At 40.1% G+C, this 25,919-nt stretch overlaps 1 protein-coding gene across 1 annotated transcript in view; it reads left to right on the top strand.

The window, feature by feature from the left end:
* The window catches only part of LOC114061902 (alpha-1-antiproteinase F-like), a 110,038-nt gene extending 89,798 nt beyond the window's left edge, over positions 1–20,240 (top strand). The window contains exons 4-7 of the mRNA XM_027892817.1: positions 9,372–10,061; positions 15,619–15,889; positions 18,667–18,814; positions 19,983–20,240. Coding sequence (XP_027748618.1) covers positions 9,372–10,061; positions 15,619–15,889; positions 18,667–18,814; positions 19,983–20,171 — 1,298 coding nt within the window. The 3' untranslated portion in view covers positions 20,172–20,240. The remainder of the gene's footprint in view (positions 1–9,371; positions 10,062–15,618; positions 15,890–18,666; positions 18,815–19,982) is intronic.
* The last annotated feature ends 5,679 nt before the right edge of the window (positions 20,241–25,919 follow it).

The following is a 25,919-nucleotide window of genomic DNA, read 5'->3' as shown; positions in this document are numbered from 1 at the left end:
AAATAAGTCTGTAAGTGTATGGCAAACAACATGCTGTGTACAGCTCAATTGTCACATTTGAGTAGTAGCACAGACACATGAGCACAGTTAGCCTGTAGTCTTGAGGCCTGCACAGTTTCAGCATCATGTCACTGCCTTGGTTGTCTTGCATTTAGTTCTGGCATCCCCAAGTGATCTGCTGCACATCATAGAAACCTCTAGGGTTAATTCCGCAGATGGGAAAGTTTGCATTTCAGACCTACTTTCTCACAGGTCTTTTCTTAGTTTTATTTTCCCTTTGATCTGCCAGTGGAAAGTCTTTCCATGTTTCAGTCCTACATGGAGAACAGTACTTCTTAATTTGTGAGACACAGCTTCTTACTCACCCTCATCAGTTTGTAATCTCTGAGGTGTCACTGCATGTCTAGAAGAAGCAGTTCCAGAAAGTATTGTGCTACAGTTCAGGTTAATCTCTCACACTTCCCTCCCGTACCAAGAGTTGATAACTAAATTCTTACAGTTGTCTCCAAATTATTTAGATAGTTGATACTCAAAGTTGAACCAAATGTTTCAGAACTTGATTTTGTAAAAAAAAAAAAAAAAATCACTTATGATGACTGTCATCCTTTTCCTTGGTTTCTGTTGTTTGGGCTGGCAGAGTAAGCTGCTTTTTCCCTGTTCTTTAAAAAGCAGCTGTTGAAGTTTCTTCTATCTGAAATGCCTCAATATTTATTGATGAAAAACTTGCTAGTGCCTGGTGCCCGAGCAAACACTTTTTTTCAGTAGCATGTTTCAAATGTAACCAAACAGAATTGCTGCTAGTCTGACTATTCATGCAGGACACAAAACTCTCTAGTTTTGTTCATTTTGAGAAAGCCATTCAGAAAGGAAGCTAAAGCTGGAGAGAGGAAGTAAGAAAAAGGAATCAAGATATTCTTGGGGCAGTTGTCTATATATGGTTCATCAATTTAATATTGAGACTTTTTGTGGTTGGCTGTGGCTCTCACTTTGAATATTTTCTCTGTAGTATGTTTTGGGGATTTTCTCTGTAGTGTTTTTACTTATTTAAAATCTCAAGAGCTTGTGATAAGGACTGAAAGTGAAAAACTACCCACCTCAGTATCTGTTATTAAGGTATTAGTGTTTCAGGACAGTGAGATTGATGAAACTAAGAGGAAAACAGTGTTATGTGAATTTTCTCAGCAGACAGAAACTTAAAAGTTTTAAAATTTCACCAAAGGCAGAAAATTTATAAGAGCAAGCTGTTAAAATTGCCTAAGATATGAAGTGTGGGACAGTGTTTCACAGACCTCTTGGGAAGAGAAAAGAGAAAGAAGTTGGTTTCGGCCTTTTTTTTTTTTTTTTTTTTTTTTTTTTTAATCAAGAAAGTCATATGTAACTGAAGGATGTGCTGAGGTGGAAGGGAGCTCATTTCATGGAAGAAATAGTTCCACGGGCTTTGAGGAGAAGCGATGACAAGTAAACTAATACCAGTTCTTCAGTGTGATGGTTCTTCAGCTCTCTTGAAATAAACTGCTTTGTACATCTTGTCCTCATCTCTCAGTCTTCACTTTGTGTGACATTAATCCTAAAGGAGATGCTGAAGGTGAGGGCAAAAGGTGTGAGTGGAGCTGAAGGAGACTTGGTGGTGAGTCTTTTGAGGAGGTAGTGACTGGAATGAGGTTGGTGTTTGGAGGGATTGTAGTACTGGGTGGGTGATTTAAAGGGGTGTGAGAAGACTGGAAGGGCATTCAGTGGATGGCTATGTGCAGGAGAGTGACATTTGGTTTCTGACTTGGTAGGAGAGGTATTATATAGAAGAGGCCTATTCTATCTAGCATTTCTTCCTTACTCTTTCCTCCTTTCCCAGCACCCTTACCTCTGGCTAGGAGAGCAAAAACAGCCAAAAGGGGATAACAGACTCAGAGAATAGAGGACTCAGGAACTCCTGAGGGAATTGGCTTATGTAATTGCCAAGCCACTTTCTGTAATATCAGAAAAGTCATGGCAGTCACAGGAAGTCCCACATGAATGGAAAAGGGGAAACTTAGTACCCTTCTCTGGATCCCTTTCACAGGAGCGACGTTGACCTGTTGGAGTGAGCCCAGAGGAGGGACACCAAGACAATTACAGGGATGGAGCTCCTCTCATATGAGGAAAGGCTGAGAGAATTGGGATTGTTCAGCTGGGAGAAGAGAAGGCTCTGGGATGACCTAATTCCAGCTTTCAAGTACCTGAAGGGAACCTACAGGAAAGACAGAGCAGGAGCATGTAGTGACAGGAAAAGGGGGAATGGATTCAAACTGAAAGACGGTAAGTTTAGATTAGGTATTAGGAAGAAGTTCTTTGCTGTGAGAATGGTGATGCAGTGGAACAGATTGCTCAGAGAAGTTGCAGATGCCCAATCCCTGAATGTGTTCAAGACCATACTGGATGGGGCTTTGAGAACTTGGTGTGGTGGAAGGTGTCCTTGTCCATAGCAAGGGGTTGGAAAAAATGATCTTTGAGGTCCCTTCCAACCCAAACCATTTTATGATTTGATACTGTATGACTCTGTTGAATCCTCTGCAGAAGAGACGGTTGGAGAAGTTGTGTGAGATCCTTCCCTATTTCCTCCCCAGGGAAGGAAAGTTGGGGAGCTGAGCAGGAGGGAGAAGAGATGCAAGCCACAGCCACTTCTGCCTTGTTCCTGAAATAAAGTGTTTTGTTTTCTGGCAAAACACTGCTGGGTTTTCTAACAGTGACCTAATTCAAGAAAAGCTTGCAGTTGTGTTACAAGAGAGTTGCATCTCTCTACATACAGCCATGCCTTTCCTGTGACAGGTAGAGTGTCACTAAGTGTATCCAGGAAATGTTGAAGAGTAAAGTGTGTTTACTTGTTTGTGTATAGCACAGGTCCTTGAAGAGTGAATGTAGGTGAAATGTGATTTTTCATCTGCTGGCTGTGGAGAAAAAGGAGATTGAAAGTTAGGGGAATCCTTGACCAGGATGCTGAGGACATGTGTGGGTTATTGTCTGTTTCATTGACTGGTGAAAGAGAGGATTGAGAGCTTAAAAAAGATCTTTGGGGAAAAAAAATAGACCTTGAAGGAAGAGAACATCTCAGCCTTTTGGGGGCAGAGGGTGGTGTTTGCAATTTGTTTGGGTTTTATTTCCCTGTAATTTCTTTTTAACAGAGCTTAAAATAGACAAGTCCATTTCACTGGACAAACGCTGCAGGCTTGTGAGAATCTAGCCCAAACAAATTCTATCTTGGTGAGGCTCTCAGGTGGAGGAATGCTTCAGATAGCTTTTTGGAACAGAAATCATGAACATGCAAGACAGCTCCAAGCTACCTTAGTCTTTGATAGTTTGATGAATTCTTCAACCTGTTTGTTGTGTAGTGTACTAGATTTACTGGCAGGAACTCCTGTGACTAAAGGAGTTGAGAAAAGTCCCATAACTAAATGGAGATGCACTGGAGTGCATACAATCTCTATAGGTCATCTCTAACAGTGCCCTACTTACTATGCAATAATTTTTGAGAAATTCTTCAAGATGTGAACTATTTATTAGAGATCGTATTTTCATTATTGTGAGGAAAGAGAAGCCCCATAATCAGATGGATCACACCTTGCAGTTTACATAGGTTGCACACTCTCCCCTATTGTATTTTCAGGAGAAAGTATTGCTAAGTTCAGAAGAGAACAGCTTAATATAAATTTGTTTTCCAGTCTCTGTTGCCTCCCTTTTTAATTATGGTTATGAGGAAGTGCTTTAGTTTCAATGGGGCAACAAATTAAGAAATTCTTCCATCTCTTTGAAGGTATATAACGCACCTGGTATCTGTGGTTTAGAACAGGCAAAGGAGAGGCTCTGAGGCCTTGTTTGTGCTGTAGAATTCCCCGCTTGTTCCATCAGTTACTATGTATAGCAAAGAGAGGAACCTTGTATAAACAAACCTCTTTCAACCCCTTTGCTCAAAGCAGATGTATTTACATTAAATTTTACCAGCTGAGGCTTAAATACCTATAAACAATTCAGTGCTAGCTGTGTAAGAGCTGTAGGAACTTTCAGAAAAGTCCCCAGTGTAGGTGAGGAAATTTTTTGTTCACTACCGTATCATATCTTCAATGTATGCAACATTGCTCTGGAATATCCCAGTCTTCAAAACTGAACAAAGTGGCTGAATTATTTGTAAATCAGTATTCTGCTTATGATATAAATAATTTTTTATGTTTGTCGAATATTTTTCATTAAATACAGAAATGGTACATCTGTGTCTAGGCCTGTTACCCTTTCCTTCACCTTCCTTTCTGTCATACTGGTAACATATGAAAGAAAAATTTGGACTTTCTTTAATATTGGTCTGCAGAGATTCACTTTATTCATAGAAATTGATCCTGAATTGATTTTCTCTACTTTCTTTCTAATCATAGGGAAGGCTTTTCCATGTTCAGCATCAGGCTTTCTCCTGCAAGTAAGCTGAGGTGTGGTCTAGGTGTGTTCAAATCTGTCTTAGTCATTCATCCTTCACCTTGTCATTAGCATGGCGTCTGTATTTAATTGGGCTTCCTTCCTTCATCAGAAATCAGTTTTTATATACCATGAAAACTACAGCCCATTATTAAAAGTTAGCTCTAAGCGAGATTCTTGGCTCTTATTTATACAAGAAGCAGTGAAAAGAGTATCTCAAGTATTCTTTCAGATGAGTGGTATGTATGAAGAATGTACTATTTGCAAGTCCAGCATCCTGCCTCAAAGCCTTCTATTTCTCAAGTTTTACCTCATAAGCAACTTGTTTAAGAGGGTTTTTTTGCAATCTGTTGGGTTGCATGTTAGGTTGCAATCACCAATGACTTTCACTAGTTGCATCTTTGTCTCACACAAAATGCTGCCGAGTTACTGTTGTGGTTAGTGTTTCAATTGTCTTTAGAAACAGCACTGAGATCAGCACTCTATTTTGTGTATAATAAAGGTTGGTCCCTCCTCAAAAATGTTTATGTTTTGAAGGGGAAATGAGAGAAAATATTACCCTGGTTTTAGAAAGTGAGATGCTGTGCTCGGGAATCTGAGGCTCCTGGTGGACATCAAGTTGACCATGAGCCAGTAGTGAGATCTTGCAGGAAATGCAGACAATGACACTAAGCTGAGTAGTGCAGCTGCCACACCTGAAGCACAGATGACATCCCAAAGGGCCTGAATAAGCTTGAGAAATGGGCCCATGGGAAACTCATGAGGTCCAACAAGGCCAATTGCAAGGTTCTGCACTGGGTCGGGGCAACCCCTGGTATCAGTCCAGGCTGGGGGAAGAACAGATTGAGAGCATCCCTGCTGAGAAGGACTTGGGGGTGTGGGTTCATAAGAGGTAGTGGATGAGAGGCTGGACATGGCCAGCAAAGTGCACTTGCAGCGCAGAAAGCCAGTTTATCCTGGGCTGCATCAAAAGCAGTGAGGCCAGCAGGTTGAGGGAGGGGATTCTGCCCCTCCACTGTGCACTTGTGAGATCTCACCTGGAGTGTTGCATCCAGCTCTGGGGTCCCCAGCAAACAGAAAGGTGAAGAAGAGGGCCGCAGAGATGAGTAGAGGGCTGGGACATCTCTCCTATGAAGGCACCCTAGAATAGTTGGGGCTGTTAAGCCTGGAGAAGAGGAAGTCCACTTTATTGTGGACTTCTAGTACCTACCTAAAAGGGCCCTACAGGGGACCTAGAGAGGGACTTTTTACAAGGGCATGTAGTGATGTATCTAGGCTTTAAACAGAAAGAGAGTAGATTTATATTAGATATAAGGAAGAAATTCTTCATTATGAGGGTAGTCAGACACTGGAACAGGCTGTCCAGAGAAGTTGTGAATACCCCATTCTGGAAGTGTTCAAGGCCAGGTTGGATGGGGCCTTCAGTAATCTGGTCTAGTGAAAGGTGTCCCCATCCATGGCAGGAGGGTTGGAACTTGATGATCTTTAAGGTTCCTACCAACCAAAATCATTCCATTGTTCTATGAATCTGTAATTCCATGTATTAACCTGCATTAAGTGCATTGCCACCAGGTCAAGGTAAGTGATCCTTCCTCTCTCTTCATTCCTGGTATACTAATCTGGAGTCCTGCATCCAGTGCTAGGCTCCAAAATGCAAGAAGGACATGGATATACTGGAGTGACTCCAGTAAAGTGACACGATGGTGACTGAAGAATTGCAGCATCTGACATATGAGGACAGGCTGAGAGAGGTGGAAATGTTTGGCCCAGATAATAAAAGGCCTGTGTAAATCTTAACAGTGTGTATAAACACATGATATTTTATAGGAAAAATAAGAGATAGCCTGTGCTCAGTGGGATCTAGTGATAGGACAAGGGGCAGTGAGCACAAATTAAAATAATCAAGATAGCCTGTGCTCAGTGGGATCTAGTGATAGGACAAGGGGCAGTGAGCACAAATTAAAATAATCAAAGTTCCATTTAAATGTAGAGAAAACCTGTTGTCAAACACTGAAACACAGAGATTGCCCAGAGAGATTGTGGAGTCTCCATTGTTGGAGGAAAGCAAAACCCAGCTGGACACCGTCCTGAGCAACTCACTTCAAATGACCCTGCTTTGAACATGGGGTTGAACTATGTGGTCTTTAGATTTCCCTTCTTCAATGCTTCTGTCATTCTGCACCCAGGAGTACACCTGAGCACAGGATGTCTGCTGTCTGCTTTGACCCAGCTGAACTTGGCACAGGATCAGAGGGGACTGCTCCCCACATCCGAGATCACAAGATAGTAAGCTGATCTAAAGACTTGCTCTATTTAACACCCATGTTCCTAGGCTTCCACCCCCTGTCCCCAGGCCATGCTTGTAACTGGGATCACCTGCATTCAATGGCATCCCGGCTGCATTCCTCTTCTCTGGGCACAGGGCCATGTGAGTGGCCCAGGAGTTGATATCACAGCTCTTGCTGCCAGTGGATTCCCCATCTGGGAGTGGATAGTCAGGTACACATACAGCAGCACTTGCTAATACAGCAAAACAGTGTTTTAAGCCCTGAACCTCTTAGAATCATCACTGGCTTCACCTGGAAACAATCAATCCCAGCCACAGATATAGAGGAGACAAAGGAAGCTAGGTCACAAAAATTCAGGTTGTCCTGGTGCATCAAGCCTTGTTCTCCTGCCTTAGTGGCAGCAATACTATAGTCACTAGAAATCAAGTTATGACTCTCTTGCTCATAAAATAGACTGGGGCAACTGAGATGTGTATGAATGTTTGGTCTTAAGAAACAGTAGTTTCAGTTTGAGGAAAATGGATTTGAATCTAACAGGGTGATCTGATAGTCATGAATAATAAAAAGTCACATGTGAAACATATTCAGTAAAGTTAAGTGTCCAGTAAAACTAGTTTCGACATCATACTAATCTCTAAAATTATAATGCATGAGTCATAACCCTTAGATGATCTTAGCCTTTACTAGAGGATACTCTGCTTTGTGTTCAGCAGCATAAACAACTGAGCAAGGACCCGCGCAGATCTAGTGAATACAACAGGACACTTTTGACTTTACTGTAAGTAATGGTTTGTTTTGTTTTTTTTTTTTCTCTGTGTAACAATAGGACAACAGTTTTTGAATAATCAATCAAAAAATTATTGTGTTTTGGTTTAAAGCTTCTCATACTGTTTTACTACGATTTTGGTTTTTTAAAATAAAAAACTCTCTGTGTGAGATAGGCATGCTTATACAACATAACTCTCCTTAGGAAAACTACATTCCTAAGTGTTTTAAATGAAGTAAAATGATGATAATAATAAATGTAAGGCATGAAATGAAATGAAATGAAATGAAATGAAATGAAATGAAATGAAATGAAATGGGGACTTAAGGATTGAGATCTAAAGCATCTAGAGGCTTCAAAAAAAAAGAAACTGTGGCTAAAAGAATTAGACTGATGGTGGACAAAGTCATAAACAAATCAAGGAGCTTAAATTGAAACATGTTCTAGATATGAAAATGCACTGCCTGAAAGTGGTTTGTCGTGGGGTTCAGGCCCTTCCTAGTGATAGTAGTATTTCTATGACCATGATGTTTAAAGACTGTGAATTAAAGGATATTAAGAGCATACATTATTAAAGCAGAGATAAGCATTCTTAGTTCACTGGGTTTTAGAGAACAAGATGCTGGAAAAAGTGGAGAACACAAATGTGTGGCCATGGTGGGAGCTGATTAGGATTCAATGATTTTATAAGGCAGTCTGCATTTCTCAGTACAATTCAGAAACTTAAGATGTTTTTCTCCTAGAGAGTACTTTGTTTTATAAAAGATTCTGTAGGTGAAATGATCACATACCACAAGTGGATGTTCTGGATTTCCAGATATTCCACAGCTTTACCTCTTTCTGTTGTCACAAGTTATTGAACCACTTGTGATACAGTATTAATTTCTAGAGGTAAAAGTATTGCCACAGATGTGGAATGAATGGTTTCCTTGCTGCTCTGGAAAAGGCTTTCCTACCCCGTCCATATGTTTCAGTGTTATTGTTCCTCCAGAATTCAGCCATTGACATCTTCACTTTTAACCATTGCAGCCTTCTCTGCAAAATCACCCTTTTCTATCTTTGTGATGATAAAGAGTGTGACGGTTCTAGATTCCTCTATTTTATTTTATTTTATTTTATTTTATTTTATTTTATTTTATTTTATTTTATTTTATTTTATTTTATTTTATTTTATCTTTAGAGGATTAGATTCAGTCACTGGGCTGGACGTGACTTTGCATACAGCAGGCATGGTTATTTCCATTCGCTGTTTGTTCCATGAACATACTCGTTTTCTCTTCCTTAATAAACAGCACTGTGTTTCCATGGTCTTGATAATATCCTAATTGCTATTTCTCTCTTCTGTTGTTTATGTGGATGTTGGTTTCGTTTAACGGTGCTGAATTGTTCAGCCTTTGTGAAATCACTGTAAATGTTCTTCAGTTCCTCATTAACAAGTGCATTTACTTTCTCCTTGGTGCCTGCATACCTGTTTACACGGAGCCCATTCAAAAATGTATAATATTTTAACTTTCACGATGGAAGAATATAGTGCTTTTCTTTTGGTTTGATTTTAATCAGTTAAATTTTTACTTTGTTCTATAGACCTGTACTTTTGACTTATAGCTCTTCATCACTTAAAGCCACATTGAAAAGAGAACACTGGAAAAAACCAGTTTCAAAGGAATTGTAGCCTAACTTTAATGAGGGCGTCTTTGGTATTACCTCATCCCTCTTTGACTTTGATTTTTATTATTTCATAATCTCTTGAGTTGGTTGAGTAATTTTCCACAGTCTACTTCCTTTAAATAGAAAGCTGGTACCCCTCAATTCAAATGTCTTGGAGTCATTGGTACTAAGCTAACTTTGTATAGTGAGGGTATTGATATATTGCTAAACACAAGGTGAAAAAATTTGTAAGCCAAACATAATTTTTCTTCTATTACAGAGTCACAGAAACATGAAGAAACTGTTTTTCCTGTGTATTTTACTTATTGGAATTCATTCCAACAGTTATTGCTATGAGCCTAACCACCAAGGGGTAAGAAACCAAAATCAAAGAGCCCAAGGAAATCGAAACATGCCATGGCAAAGTGTAAGGAGCAGTGTTTGTCGATTTGCATGTTGTTTCTACAAAGAGATTTCTTCTCAAGAAAACAGTCGGAATGTTTTCTTCTCTCCTTTGAGCATCTCTACTGCCTTCGCAATGCTGACTCTGGGTGCCAGATCAGACACACTGACACAAATTCTTAGGGTCCTTTGCTTTAACCCAAGGGAGATTTCTGAAAATGACATACATGAAGGTTATCGTCAACTCATGCAAATGGTAAACAGAAAGCATGAGGGCTTACAGCTGAATATGGCAAATGTCCTGTTTGTGCTTGACCAACTGAAGCCACAAGAAAAGTTTTTAAGTGATCTCAGAAACTTCTATGAAGGAGAAGCCTATCCTATGAACTTCAAGCAGGCTGCTCAAGCCCAGCAAAAAGTCAACAAATATGTAGCAGAAAGAACCAATGGAAAAATCAAGGACCTTGTGAATAACCTTGATCCACTTACTGAAATTCTCCTCATTAGCTATATTTATTTTAATGGTAAGATACACATACCATATTCTTTTACTTCATAATTTATTTCCTCAGGTCAGTCTTGGACTTCATCGCCTTTTTTTGCAATATCGTTTTGCAGATGGACTCATATCTTGTTTTCCCTTTGGTCCTTACATTTAATTACAAACAAAGTTTCTGAAAATCATATTCTGCCTGACACTGATGATAATTCCTAGCTAAATGCATGGCAAATTTTCCCATATTTTTTAATATATACTTCTTTCCTTCTGAAGATTTATTGAAATATATGTTGAGGAAGGCACCTTTAGTTAGGAAAGATTAGATACTTTCCTAATCCTATACAATCTAGTGGGACTCAAGCACTTTCTTAAATGCTTTGTTGTCTAGGAGTTAATTTGAAATCCAGTTCTGTGGACTTCAGTTGGTTTTTTGTTCAGCAACTTATGAGTTAAATTCAAAAGATGCTGTTAAAATAAAATGTAGCATCTTACCAAATAGAAATAAGTTTACTCCATAGTTTTGCTGTTACTGTGCATGTTCATGTATCCAAAACTAAGCATTCAACAACTTTGGTTTCACTCATGTTCTCCCTAATTTTTTTTTTACTGACTATGCCTTTGCCGATAGTGTGTCTGTAGTCCTGATGTGTCTAGAGGCATAGGTTTCACCCTTTTTTTTTTGATTTGCAGATTCTAATATTTTCCAGTGAAGATGGACCCACCAGTATCAGATACAAGCCTATTGACAATAAGCTTGTTTTTCTTAATTAACTTGTGCAGTCTGCTTAGATACAGTCAACAGATCTTCCCAGAGCTTTTCAGACTGCTGAGCTAATGAGAAGACGAGGATCAAGGCTGTAAGGCTCAATCAGTGGTCTAATAACAGATATTGCATCTTCTTTGAAACCTTCTCTCTCTTAATCCTTATATGTTGAAAACTAGAATCAATTGTACTCAGAAAAATAATATCCTATAATCTATCTGATAAAATACCATTAAGCTTTTTAATTGAAATGGAGATGACATGTTAGAAATGCAATTCTTTTAAAAGGTAAAGCTATTCTTTTAAAACTGTTAATCTGGATAATTGCACTCTCCAATATGAGGGTTTCCTTGAAAGTAATTAAGAACTGTATTTTTGTGTTTTTTTTTTAGTTTTTTATTTGTTTATTTGTTTGTTTTTCATCTGTGTCTCTGCTCCATGTATTAATTCCTGAAGATCTGAGCAGAGCTAAATGGAGCTGAATGAATTACAGATGACTGAGGTTTCTTAATTCTCTTGAAAACATACTTGTTTGCCTCAAATAATGTTTTCACTTAGGTTTTTATTGAGCATCAGACACATCTTTCAAAACAGGCAAAAACCCCTTTGACAAAGGTGTCATCCCTAAAAGGTAGACCCCTAAGAGAGAGGTGAGCATAAGAATAAATGTTCCTTTGAAACATGAGGAAAGTATTAGTGAATATCTTCTCTGTCTATTCTGTGTGTTATGTGATTGTCATGGTTTGGGTGGGGGTGAGGCATCCACAATTTCTTTGGGCAACCCCTTTCTGTGTCTCACCACCGTCACAGTGAACAATTTCTTCCTTATATCTAATCTAAATCCAAATCTTCTCTCTTTCAGTTTAGTCATTCCCCTGTGTCCTATCACTATCTGCTTATGTAAAAAGTCTTTCCCTGTCAGTAGACCTCCTTTAGGTACTGGAAGGGGCTAGAAGGTCCCTCCTGAGCCTTTTTTTCCCTGGGCTAAACAGCCTCAACTCTCTCTCTCAACCTGTTTTCATAGAAGAGGTGCTTCTGCCATCTGATCAGCTTCATGGCCCCTCCTCTGGACTTGCTCCAACAAGTCCATGTCCTTCTTATGGTGGAGACCCCAGAGCTTAATGCAGTACTTTGGGTGGGATCTCACCAGAGTGAAGTAGAGGGGAAAATCCCATCCCTTGACCTGCTGGTCACACTGCTTTTGATGTAGCCCAGGACAGAGTCGGCTTTCTGGGCTGCAAGCGCACATTACTGAGTCATGCTGAGCTTCTCATCAACCAACACCCCCAAGTCCTTTCTCCTCAGGTCTGCTTTCAACTTGACCCATTCTCTGCCCCACCTCTATTTGTGCTTGGAACTGCCCCAATCCACATACAGGACCTTGCACTTGGGCTTGTTGAACTTCACCAGGTTCCAGTGGGGCCACCTCTCAAGCCTGTCATACTCCCATTGGATGGCATACATTCCCTCTGGAGGACATCCCTTTCTTACAACATGTTGACTGCATCACATATCTTGGTGTCATATGGCAAATACACTGAGAATGCACTCAATCCCACTCTTTGTGTTGCCAGCAAAGATGTTGAACAGCACTGATCCTAATCCAACCCTGAGGAATGTCACTTGTGACTGCTCACCTCTTGGACAACAAGCCATTGATCACAACCCTTCAAATGCAACCATCCAGGCAATTGCTTATCCTCCAAAGGGACCATCTGTCACATTCAAATCTCCAGTTTAGAGACAAGGATGTCATGTGGAACAGTGTCAAATGCTTTGCACAGCTCCAGTTAGATGACATCAATTACTCTTCCTTTAGCACAACTTGCCCCTAGTGAAGTCATGTCTGTCACTAGTCACCTCTTAATTTTCCACCTGTCTTAGTATAGTTTCCAGGAGGATCTGCTCTGTGATCTTGCAATGCAAAGAGGCGAGACAGACTGCTAGTTTCCTGGATCTTATTTTTTGTTTTTCATTTTGTTTTTCATTTTTTAAAAATGAGAGCTATTGTCCCCTTTTCCAGTCAGTGTGAATTTCACTGGACTGCCATAACTTCTCTAATGTGATGGATAGTGGCTCAGCCACCTCATCCATCCTCAGGATCTGCAGATGCATTTATCAGGTCCCATGAACACGTGCATCTTCAGGCTCCTTAGATGGTCTTGAACCTCATCTTCTCCTACAGTGGGCAGTTTTTTGTTCTCCCAGTCCCTGCTTTGGCCTTCTGTGACCTGGGTGGTGTGGCTGGAGCACTTGCCAGTGAAGATTGATGCAAAACATGTCACTGAGTACCTCAGCCTTCTCCATGTTACAGGTAACCAGGCTTCCTGTTTCCTTCTGGAGGGGGCTCACATTTTTCCTAGTCTTCCTTTTGTCACTGTCATACCTTTTCTTGTTGCCCTTGATGTCCCTGGCCAAATTTAATTCTATTACACGTTTAACTTTCTTAACTCAATCCCTGGATACTCAGAAAATCTCTTTGTATACCTCCCAGGTTACCTGTCCTTGTTTCCACCGTCTGCAGGTTACCTGTTTGTGTTTGATTTCACCTGGTAGCTCCTTGTTCATCCGTGCAGTCCTCCTGGTGTTTTTGCCTGACTTCCTCTTTGTTAGGACGGATCACTCCTGTGCTTGGTGGAGGTTATCCTTGAATATTAATAGAATCGTAGAATCACAGAATCATTAAGTTTGGAAAAGAATTCCAAGACTATGCCAACCTTTGACTGCACACCACCATGCCAACTAAACCACAGCACTAAGTGCCATGTCCAGTCATTTCTTGAACACCTCCAGGGATGGTGACTTCATTGTGTCTCTCATCACATTCAAATGCCTGACAACCCTTTCAGTGAAGAAACTCCTCCTGCTTCCCAATCTGAACCTCCCCTGGTACAGCTTGAGGGTATTTCCTCCTGTCCTATAGCTAGCTGCCTGTGAGAGGAGGCCAACCCTCACTTCACTGCAACCTCCTTCCACATACTTCTAGAGAGCGATAAGGTCCCCTCTCAGCCTCCTCCCGGCTAAACAGCTGTTTAGCTCCCTCAGCTGTTCTTCATCTCACTTACTCTCTAGACCATTCATGAGCTCCATTGTTCTTTCTGGACATGCTCCAGCACCCCAATGTCCTTTGTGTAGAAAGGGACCCAAAAATGAAAACAGGATTTGAGGTGCAGCCTCACCAGTGCTGAGTACAAGAGAACAATCACTGTCCTGGTCCTGCTGACCATGCTACTGATGATACAGGCCAGGATGCCATTGACCTTCTCGGCCACATGGGCACAGTGCTGGCTTATGTTCAGCGACTGTCAAACAGCACTTCCAGGCCCTTTTCTGCTGGGCCACTTTCCAGCCACTCTTCCAGCTTCATGGGGTTGTTTGGCCAATACAACTTTCTTGGATTCCTCTTCCCTCCATGCTTCATCCCATGATACTCTACCGAACAGACTGCTGAAGAGACAAAAGTCTGCACTCTTGAATTCCAGAGCAGCAGTCCTAACATCCTACTCTGTTTTCAATCAAGAAAAGTTCTTTGTGAAATGAGTGGGTGTTTTCTCTGAGTTGAGCACTAGATAAAGGTTGTTTAAATGTTTCAGGGCTTGTGTCATTCATGTTTCTGTTATTCATTTTGCTTTATTTTTTCACTTAAGCATAATAAGGTAGAAGTCCTGTCTGTTCACAGAAGTCACTGTTAATGAAGAGACATGAAAGTATCAACCTTTGCCTCTTTAGAGTATTGGTAGTTGTCAATCTATACTTTCAGAGCCCAAAACATGCCCTAAATTCTCATTTCACTTTTTCCAAATACTAAGTGCAGGTTATGTCAGATGGTGGAAATAGCAGACAATAATTATTTCATTTGTAACAAGCTGCTTAATGATCAATGTTCAAATAGAAGTCAGAAATCAAAAGTAATTGCATCTTGTTTCGTTGCTTGCTTGATGGCAGTTACTTTACTAAGCAGTGCAGATCTCGTTTTGCCTAAAAAATTTGATAAAATGTTAGTTTTGCTCTTGAAGGTGAAATTTACTACAGACCAAAAACACTTCTGAAAAATAAAAACAAAAAAGAAACCTTTCCAAAACTCCCCACCTTTTTTTAAAATCTGCTCAGCTTCTGAAATGAATGATGTGAATAGGTGGAATTTAGCTTAGAAATTTCTCTCCACTGAAGATAAGAATCTTTTGGAGTTCCAATGTAGAGAGTTTGTTTCACCATGACTAAGTGAGGAGCCTTGTAAAATTTAATATTGTGAGGATGCAGTGGAAAACGTTTCTGTCGTTGTTTTGTTTTTTAACCCAGCAGTCTGGTAGAATTAAGTTCCTCATGACTCTATACATTATCAGCTAATATGAAATATGAACACCTTGTCTCTGAAAGTAACCCAAATTCCTTAATTTCTGTGGAGAATTCATCCCTCATATCACCCTTCTCAAGCCTATTTTTATCTGGGAATAAGGAAAGGGAAGAATCTTCTTCAGAGCTCAGAGGCAGAATGAGGGCTTTACAGACTCCTTAAAACGGTTGTCATGGCAGAAAAATGCAAGTTTAGAACCCTTGATATGTCATATAAATGAAGGATATTGCAGCCCACTGCAAAATCTGAGGGAGTTTTTTTACATCACATTCTACCTACTGTGTGTTGCTATTAAATTATTCCGAGTATTTAGTAAGGTCAAGAGATCTGATTTGCGAACTGATTTGTCTTTGAAGCTGATCCAACTGTACCAGTTTCTGTCATCTAAGAATATGTTCTGTGGGGATATATCCTATGGTTTCATGTCCTCAAAATATATTCTAACTCAATCTCTTCTATTTCAAGCTGAATGGGAAAAACCTTTTGATCCACAATACACTAAAATGGGCAAATTCTTTGTGGATGGGAACAAGGCTGTGGAAGTCCCGATGATGTTTGGAATGGGCCTGTTCAAGCATGGCTATGATGATCAGCTGTCTTCCACTGTGGTGCAAATGGATTACAAAGGAGGTGCTTCAGCATTTTTTATTCTGCCTGATAAAGGAAGAATGAGGAAGCTGGAGAAAAGATTGTCTTGTGAACATATGTCAAGGTGGAGGTCATTAATCACAAAAAGGTAAAATTCTGAAGTTCTTGGTTCACATGGTAGGCAAGGAAACAAATGTGCTGGGCTATGACACAGAATCAGAACACCATTTTTAGTTCTGCTTTATCAGCAGAAGAATTCCCACTGACCAAAGTTGAATCTGGCTCTCTGGTGTCCCTGTGTTTTCACATTCAGTACTGAGTGCACTGAAAACCTTCATAGCTTTAGGACTTCTTTCATTTCTGCAATTTTTTCCCATCTTCAACTCTCAATAGGCCCCTGTTTTTGGACTTGTACCTCTACTCCTGTTTTTGGGGGAGGTCTTCTGCCTTCTATTTACAAGTAAATTCCTTCCATTTCAGCAATTTTTCTTGTCTCTTGCTTCCTTTCTACCTATTACAGTTAACAATAATTTCACAGTTAATGCTGAAATAACAACTTCCATTTGGCAATTATGGGGGCAAAGCACTTTGCAGAGACACTATATTCAGGCTCTCTGAGGTCTTAGGAAGGCAAAATTGGAACAAGCTACACTTTCTTCAAGTTAACTTTGAGCTTAGAAGGCAGAAAGGTTATATGCTTTCTAAAAGTAATTACCATACAGGACTCTTTATATTTAGTGTCCTTTATGGTACTTGCCTTTCATGGGACAAAATACCTTTACAAGCATAGGCAAAATATGTTTATAGTATCAAACCCTTATGCTCATTAATGCATTTGATGTATCAAGTTAGTGACCTTTACACATACTCATTTAAAAAAACTTATTTTAGATGACTCTTTTTCAAAAGAGAAACAGCATCCTAATACAGAAACCCAAACCCAGTGTCATGCTCCTAACTGATTCACTGTTAAATCTTATAAAAAGAATCTAAACTTTTTTTTTTTAATTGGGGGGGGGGGGAAGACCAGGAAAAAAAAATCAATTCTCTGTGCATCTTCACAGTTTTGAATCTTCTGGAAGCAGCTACATAGTTTTTGACTATAGAACAAATAAGATGGTGAATCAAGATACATATGTATAATTTTTTTCAAAGAAACACAATTGGCTTTAAAATTATCAAGAAAGATGCTAAATAAAGTTGAGGGGATTTATGTTTCCTATCTTATAATATAAAAAAGCATCCCTGTTGAAAACAAGTTTGTTTCCTGCTGTTCCTCATTTTTCATGATGATCATTCTCTCCTGCAAACTAATGACAAAAAATCCTCCTTTTACATCTACTTTTCAAAGCAGTTATTTGGCGTCTCTGGGAGGTCTTAATAAATGGGTTTGACGTAGTATGTGGAATGATTCAAAGGCTGTGGGCAAGCTATGTTTATCCCTGTTTCTGTGTCTGCAAACAGATATGAGCTGCAGAAGTGCTGTGAGGGGCATTTTTCGTTACTATTGGCTGCCAAACAGGGGATAGTGCCAAGTGTCACCAGTACAGGCAGCTGAGATCTGTTTAATGGCTGAACTGTGGAGAAAACATCACTTTCACTTCTGAGAAGTGCATCCCAGTGGTTCCTTCCTGATTGCATTGTTACTGTGGCTTTCACTTTCCTCCCTATTGAAAGAAAGTGGGGGCTTGTGAAGGAGTGTTTTTACACAACAGTAAGATAGATGATTCAATGATAATTGCGTCATCATTTGGGACAGCAATCAGCACAGACTGAAATTAGGGAGAACTGAGAGATCAGTAATCAATTATCAATCCTCTAGCACTTTCATTTTTGGGTACCAGCCAGACTTGGCATTAGATGCTGTGCAACACTTCAGGTATGGGCCCTTTCCTTCCCACCTGTCTGCTGGATGTCTTGCTCTTTGACTAGCTTCATTAAGTGCTCCACATCTCCCTGACCTAGAGCCCTGGAGAGTTGTCCTGGTTTCTCACCAGAAAACAGTTCCTAATGTCAGCAGTGTCTCTAACCTCTGTCTTATTATTCTGCTCCTGGCTGTAAATGTTGTGTTTAACCCTTGAAAAGTAATTGATAGATCTGTACGGAAAAAGTAAGGAAGAAATGAGTCAGAAATATAGAGCTTTGTGTTATTTATGGAAAATAGCAAACTAGACACTTAAAATTTAGTGTCAGACACCGGGCTTGACGAAGAAAAATAATTATCTATTGACTATCTATATTATGTCAATGTGCTTTTGTTCTTTACTTTGTCATCCATTCTATCACAATTTATCTTTTTCCTACTCCTTTGGTATATATTTTTGTTTTCTCTGTCCTGATTTATATGACAAATGCACAAGGACAAGAGGTTTTGTTTTGTTTTGTTTTTCCAAAAGTAACCAGTGAACTTGCATGTGTTGGGGTTTTTTTTTGTGCTCAGTGCCTGAGACACATAAAGGAATCTCTTTTTCACAGGGTAAATCCTCTGCATCCTTAATAATGGGTCATGATGAAGGTGCTTCCAGCAGATTGCACAAAAGATCACTTAACTTCTGAAAATGTTAGATGAAGATTCTGAGGGAGTGACAGTTGTATTGTGCTGAATGATCACTAGGTCAGTTTCACTGCTCATGTGTTAGCTTACTGCAAACAGAGAGCCAGCGACTACAGCCTTATCCTCTCAACCAGCCTTAGAATCATAGAATCATAGAATCAGATGGGTTGGAAAGGACCTCTGATATATTATAAATCTTCTTTTCTTCTCCCTAAATTAATGCCAGTGTGCATCTCCTATATAGGCTAGAGAGAGCCTGCAGGAAAAGTATCTTGAGGGAGAAAGCAAAATCAGTTTCCCTTGTGAGTCTATGTTATTCTGTGATATGCGATCAAGTGTTTCACTATACTCTTGTACTTCTTTTCTGGCAGCTCAGTAAATTTGTATCTTCCGAAATTCACTCTTTATGGGACATATGACTTAAAAAATACCTTATATAAAATGGGCATTATGGATCTATTCACTGATAAGGCTGACCTCTCTGGGATCACTGGACAGCCCCAGCATAGAATTTCCCAGGTAAGTCATACTGCTTTTTGTTTTATGGTCCATGGTTACTGATACTTGCATCACTTTTTGTACAACTATTTGTGATGCAAAACTCATGTAAAGAGGCTTGGCTTGACAGGAAAAGGTAGTTGTTGGCATACAGAGTATTTGGTCCATGCAGTGTAAGTGCAGTTGGGTTGGAGCAGGTTAGAAGTCTGTAATTTTTTAATCTAGAACACAATTTTGGCCTGCATGGGGCAACCTTATAAAACAGACCTGACCAAATCGCCACCTATCCACACATCGGTACCCTCCTGCACTGTGCTGTTACAGTCACTGCTGCTTCTGTTTGTGTTTGTCTTCTTTAACCTGATTGTGGGGCAAGCACGGAGCTATAGGATGTGTCACCACTTGTGTTTTATGGAGGGGAGAGGAAAAAGACTGCTTGGTTTTAAACTGTTTAGGGGAAAGGAAAATGCAATTAGTATAAACATTTGGCTTCAAGCCTAGGAACAATGACTCTCATTAGTGTCAGGCCAAGGTAAAAGCTGCAGACAGGTCACACTTCAATGAACTCAGAGTTTAAAGATGACAACCAGTGCAACTTTAATTGTCTAATGTGAAGAAAACAACTGCCCTCATGACCTCAGGAGGACATTAGTGAATCAGGATCTGCCAATGTCTTGACTTTGCAAGGTAAAACTTATGTTTCTCTGCTCTAGCCCTCCAATTCTGGCTCTTCTCCTTCACTACCATTATTTCCAAGACATGAAGAAACATAGGAAACATATTTTCAGAATTTTATTAATTGTGCTAGTCTGCCTGTTATTTCTTCAGCTATATGAACTTTTAATAGGCAGTTACATACAGTCTTGCTCTCCTAACATTTGGTCTAGCTGTAAAGATCTCCACGAGTGGGTGCAGGGAATAAGAAAAGAAACAAAGCAAATGTTTTCACTAGCAGGGACATGCACCTTCTCTGGATACAAACTTTTTTCCTGTCTGGGACTAGAAAGTTGTGCTGCATGTAGCATGGTGATTCTTTTTCCACTTTGCTGTCTTTATGCAGTGGACTCACACCTGTCCATCCGATGCTTGTTTCTTACCAATAACTTCTTCAGGCACTTTTACGTCCTGTTCTTATTCAGGTGACTATTTTTGTACCTCCTTGACTTGTAACGTGTCTGTTTCTTCACAGGCTATTCATAAGGCTGTGATAAAGGTGGATGAGACTGGCACCGAAGCAGCAGCTGCCACAGGCATGGAAATAGTGCCTATGTCCGTTCCAGTTATGATTAAATTCGAGAGGCCATTCCTAATCGTCATAACTATGGAGAGCAATATACTTTTCATGGGAAAAATTGTGAACCCTCTGAGAAGAGATTAAGTTAATGTACATATTACGTATGTGTTGATCAGCACTCTTAAATCAAGTATTTGATCTGATGAGTATGGCATGGCTACAGAGGGGCTCTCTGCCTCTTAACTGATATTATTCACTGATATTATTCATCAATTTGTGTTGTCATAGTTGCATGTTTGTTTGGGCCTTGCTTTTTTTTTTTTTTTAAGAAGGTTGCATTCAGGCAGAACTGTCATTAGCTCTGGGACAAAATAGGCCTGTGTGATACTGACAGCATAGATACATTTTCTAGCAGGGAAGCTGAAGAGCATATGGGTGGAGAGAGTTGAGTATGTCTGCTTCTTCCCTCATGGCTGCCTTCTCACATTTTTTTTGTGTTGACTGACAAATGGGTACAAGTTATATTACTTTATTACTTGTGTCCCTTCTCCTACCAACATGAAGTTTGTAACTAGCATAGACCTTAGCATCCATAATGCTTACTACCTTGCATAGTACCATTGTTGTCCAGTGGGTCTAATACATCGTTGCCCTTCAGCTGTTGTCCCAGCTTGGCTGCTGCAAGGGGGTCTCAAAGAGGGTGTGTTTTCCCCCTGCAGATATGTACTGGCCCACCCACTGTTTCTGTGAAATGTACAGTTCAGACTCATTCCAGGGCAAACCTTAGAGGTTTTAAGAACTTGGTCTAAGAAAAGAAGAAGTAAATCTGATCTGCAGTGCAGTGCCCAGGAACCAGCGTTCGTGAACCAGATATATAGCTCAGAGCAGTCAGAAGACTACTTCTAGCCTATGCCTGCACCTAAACTAGCTTCTAGAAGTCCCCAAGCAGCAGAAAGCATAAGCCTTCTCCTCCTGGTGCCAGTGTCTGTACCATTACTGTCTATACCTGGGAGATTACCCATGGTAGTAAGAGCCATTCCAGTATTGTTTGTAGGATCAAGCACCCTACCAGTAACACCTATATCCCATCAGTGACGCTTACCGTGTCTCTTGATACAACCCCTTCTGTTCCCAGACTGTCCTGTACTACAACATTGGTACTCTCTTTCTCATCTGCTTTATGGTTAGTATAGCCACAATATTATAAAGAGTTGTTTTCACTATTAAGATACACAATACTCAAAGTCACATTCATAATGAACATGCTTATTTTTCTCCTGGTTTTCTTTCTTATCTATGCTTTTTGTTCTCATTTTCACAACATCTATCATTATTTTATTTCTCTGCTCATGTTCATGGTATATGTCTGATCTCTGGTTGCAGGAGGGGTAAATTATTGACTAAAATGGGTTAATCTGTTAAAAGGTATTAAGCATTAAGACCAGTCTTTGTACAGTCTTGAAATATGCAGACAAATGTACTACGGTAGAACAACATCAATGAATAAACATGACATTAAAAAGCTTCTAATTTTGCCATTTTACTTCTGTAGTTCAGAGTTAAGACTTAAGTACTGTTCAAGCAGGTTTTTTTGACAAATGTCAACAACCAGTTATTAGTTTACTGTTCATATACATTAGATCGACACAGTAGTAGTAATGCCAGTAAATGAGTTTCAGAAAGTCCTCTGTCTCTAGCCTGGGCAGTAGGTTATCTCTGTTAGGCAGAAGACTTTGTGAAGGTTAAGCATTCCTTTGATGCAGAGATATTTATTTCAAAGCCTATAGAGAGCATGCTGCTTCTACTCTATCAAGTGTGTAGCTTCTGTGTGTCTCTTATCTCTCTTCTAAAAAGTCCTCTCTTGACTCCCTTGACAAAACTCAAGGGAATGGCCTGAAGCTGTGTCAAGGAAGGTTCAGGTTGGGTGTTAGAAAAAGGTTCTTCACCCAGAGGGTGGTTGGGCACTGGAACAGGCTCCCTAGGGAAGTGGTCACAGAACTAAGCCTGACAGAGTTCAAGAAGCATTTGGATGATAGTCTTGGACACATGATGTGACTCTTGGGAATGATCCTGTGCAGTGCCAGGAGTTGGACTCGATGATCCCTGTTGGTCCCTTCCAACTCAGCATATTCTGTGATTCTGTCTTGGCATGTGTTTTGAGCTGTGTTTCCTGTCATTCCATAAACAAAATACAGCCTGTCTAGATTATACCTTTTTTATAATAGATTATGACAGGGAAACAAGAAAAGCGCTTAGAAGCTGTCAGCTTTCTGTAGGGGAAACCACTTCCAACTTAAAATCACAGTGAAGAAAAATTAATTTCTGTAGCATTCAAATAAAGCAATAAGGCAAAATAAATGTAGTGTTTCCCAAACTGAAAATCAGTACCTACATCACTGGATCCATAACAAACCTTGACTGAAGATACTTTTCTACAGGTTCTTACAGTTATTTGCATTTCACATCAACCTAGAAGCACTTGCTTTGCTAGGTCACAAATAGGTTTCTGACGTAACCAGACCTTGCAGCTTGCTTTCCTGTAAAAAGGTACATCATTCCATTTTGAAGTAAATCCAAGAAACCCTAACTTGAAAAGGGAAAAAAAAAAAAAAAAGGCACAGTTGCACAAAAAACCTAAATTAGAATTAGGAAGAAAAATTTCACAAAATGGAAACCATTATCAAACTAGTGAATGCCCCCTTGCAAAAAAAAAAACCAACAAACCACAATCCCACAACATCAAATATAAAACTGTAATAAGAAAGGACAAGGCAAACTTTGAGGAAAAGAAATTTGCAGAAGTCATGTCACATGATAATATATTCTTTTTCAATTACATCATTTTATAAAGCCTGAGGGGCCAGTGGATGTTCAAAGTGTAGAAGTGTACGGGTGGGGGCACTGGCAAAACAGAAAAGCTCAATTCATTGCATATGTGCTTCCTTTGCAGTCTGAACCACTATTCCAAGTTAAACTAACAATAGGAGAGTTTTCAGGGGGAAAAAAAAGTAATCAAAGAGCAGATAACAACAAATTGTCAAGACTGTTTAGTATGCATGCAAGAGATCTTAGGTATTTCAAGAAGAAAAATGTTAAGCTTTCTACTTTGATGCAACAGTTAAATTGTCTCTGTACCAGAGTAATAAGAAGTGACAGATGTGATGTTCAGTATTTTCAAAGAGATGCAAATGAACATACAGTGAGTTGCAGAACAGTTAGTTCAACTTCGCTTTTTGGGAAAATGCAGAATCTGTAGTTATGTACTATGAATAAGTATGACAAAATACTGAAGAACTAACATGATGATCATAAAAATATAGAATATTTTAGGCTGGAAAAGACCTTTAAGGTCATTTCCATCCCTTAACCCAAATCTGTCAAGTCCACCGCTAAACCATGTTCCTATGTGACACGTCCACACATCTTTTAAATACAGCCGGAGATGGTGACTCCATCATTTCCCTAGGCAGCCTGTTGCAGTGTTTGACAACCCTTTCAGTGAAGAAATGTTTCCTAATATCCAATTTGAATCTCCTCTGGAGCAACTTGAGGTCATTTCCTCTTGTCCTATCGCTTGCTGCTTTCAAGAAGAGACTGATCCCATCTCGCTACAACCTCCTTCCTCCTTTCAGTTAGTCATAGAGAGCAAAAAGGTCTCCCTTCAGCCTTCTTTTCCCCATGCTAAACAACCCCAGCTCCCTCAGCTGTTCCTCATCTGACTTACTCTCTAGACCCTTTGCCAGCTTTATTGTCCTTTTCTGGACAAGTTCCAGCAGCTCAAGTTCTGTCTTGTAATGAAGGGCCCAAAAATGAACACAGGATTTCAGCTGTGACCTCACCAGCGCCCAGTACAGGGGCAGGATCACTGCCCTGGTCCTGTTGGCCATACTATTTCTGATACAAGCCAGAATGCCATTGGCCTTCTTGGCCACGTGAGCACACTGCTCACTCATGTTCAGCTGGGTGTCAGCCAGCATCCTAGGTCCTTTTCCACTGGGCATCTTTCCAGCCACTCTGCCCCAATTCTGTAGCACTGCACAAGGTTGTTTTGACTTGATGCTTAGGGAGACAGTGTCAGAGGTTTTACTAAAGTCCAGGTAGACAATACCCACAGCCATTCCCTCATTCACTTAGCTGGTCACCTTGTCACAGAAGGAGGTCAGGTCGGTCAAGCAGAACCTGCCTTTCATAAATGCTTGCTGGCTGGGCCTGATCACCCAGTTGTCCTCTGCATGCTGTGTCATGGCACTCAGGAGGATCTGCTCCATAACCTTTCCCAGCACTGAGGTCAGGCTGACAGTCCTGTGCTGCCCCAGATCCTTCTTCTGGCCCTTCCTGGAGATGGGCATTGCATTTGCCAACCTGCAGTTGCCTAGGACCTCCCTGGTTAGCCAGAACTGCTGATAAATAATTGAAAGGGGTTTGGTGAGCTCTTCCAAAAACTCCCTCAGTATCCTTGGGTGGATTCCATCTGGCCCCGTAGATGTGTGTATCAGGTTGTAGTAGGTTGCTGACCACTTTCCCTTTGGTTATGGGGGCTTCCTTCTGCTCCCCATCCCTGTCTTGCAGCTCAGGGGTCTGGGTAGCCTGAGAACAACTGGTCTTACTATTAACAACTGAGGCAAAGAAGGTACTAAGTGCCTCAGCCTTTTCCTCATCCATTGACACAATGTTCCCTCTCACATATAGTAAAGGATGGAGGTTCTTCTTAGATACTTCTTATTGCTAATGTATTTATAGAAATATTTTTATTGCCTTTTACAACAGGAGCCAGAATCCTTTGCCAAAAATTCTTTGAAAGTGTTGATCTGTCCATGTGTTATAACGATTTGATTGATATATGTTACATACTTCTGAAAGCATATAATATTCCCCAGGGAAGGACCTAAAAAAATTTGTAAGCTAGTGAGGGAGAAAGACCCTTAATAAGCAATGAGTTCAGGCATGCATTATTCAGGGAAGTCAGAGATGATGTGGGACTTTAATAGATTGTGAAGTGACAGATTTTCCCAGTGGTTTCACCTTTTTCATTGGGAATAATCTCACAGTACGCAGTGACTGGCTGACAAAATGTCAGAGGAAAATCACTGTCAGGAAATATAAGGCAAAGAATACAAGAAAAGAAGTCCTTGGTTTATATTTTGCACGATGGTCTCAAGCTAGTCATTGCCACTCAGGATAGATACTCTGTAGTGATGTTGGTTAGGCCACTGAATATGTCATCTCCATGCTCAGTGCCAATGAAAAATTAAACGAAGCAGTGGGAGATAACGATGAAAGGAAGAAAGAGAAAGAGAAACTCTGTGCCCATATACTGTGATATGCCTACAACTGTGTGTGCTATGTGCACACACAGTTTTTGATCTAAGCTAAGGGTACCCGTTTTATTTGGCTTATGGGATGAGGTATCTGTATAGGTACTATATATGCATACCACTGTGCATCTATAGGATCAACTCAGAGCCAAAGCCGAACTGTTTGTTTCCTTTTACTGTGCCTGGGAGTGTCTAAGACAACCGTTTAGGGCTGGCATTTAAGGGCATTTTTATTTCCTCAATTAACAGCAACACTTCTATCAGCTCAATGGTTCAGTAGGAAATAACTAAAAATCTAAGTCAATTTCTCTGATTCAGTAGTTCAGGAGCATTCATTATAAAAAAAATAAGTGTGGTTTTTTTTAGAGATTACAAGGGTCTTTTTATCACTTCTTTGAATGATTGTGAAGTAGGTGAATTTACATTTGCCTGCTTATTTGCAATTTTGGTCTTTTAACAACCCTTGATTATACTTTTTACAAGCGCATGAATGCATTGCTATTTACCAGTGTACCTTCACAAAGACTCTAACAAGATCTATCATATCCCTTATTTGATGTTTCTTTGGTTTTTTTCT

This window comes from Empidonax traillii, unplaced genomic scaffold (assembly GCF_003031625.1).
Source record: "Empidonax traillii isolate 1590-97213 ecotype Southwest subspecies unplaced genomic scaffold, ASM303162v1 scaffold370:size553598, whole genome shotgun sequence".
Taxonomy (NCBI): domain Eukaryota; kingdom Metazoa; phylum Chordata; class Aves; order Passeriformes; family Tyrannidae; genus Empidonax; species Empidonax traillii.
This window is presented reverse-complemented; position numbering and strand designations above follow the sequence as displayed.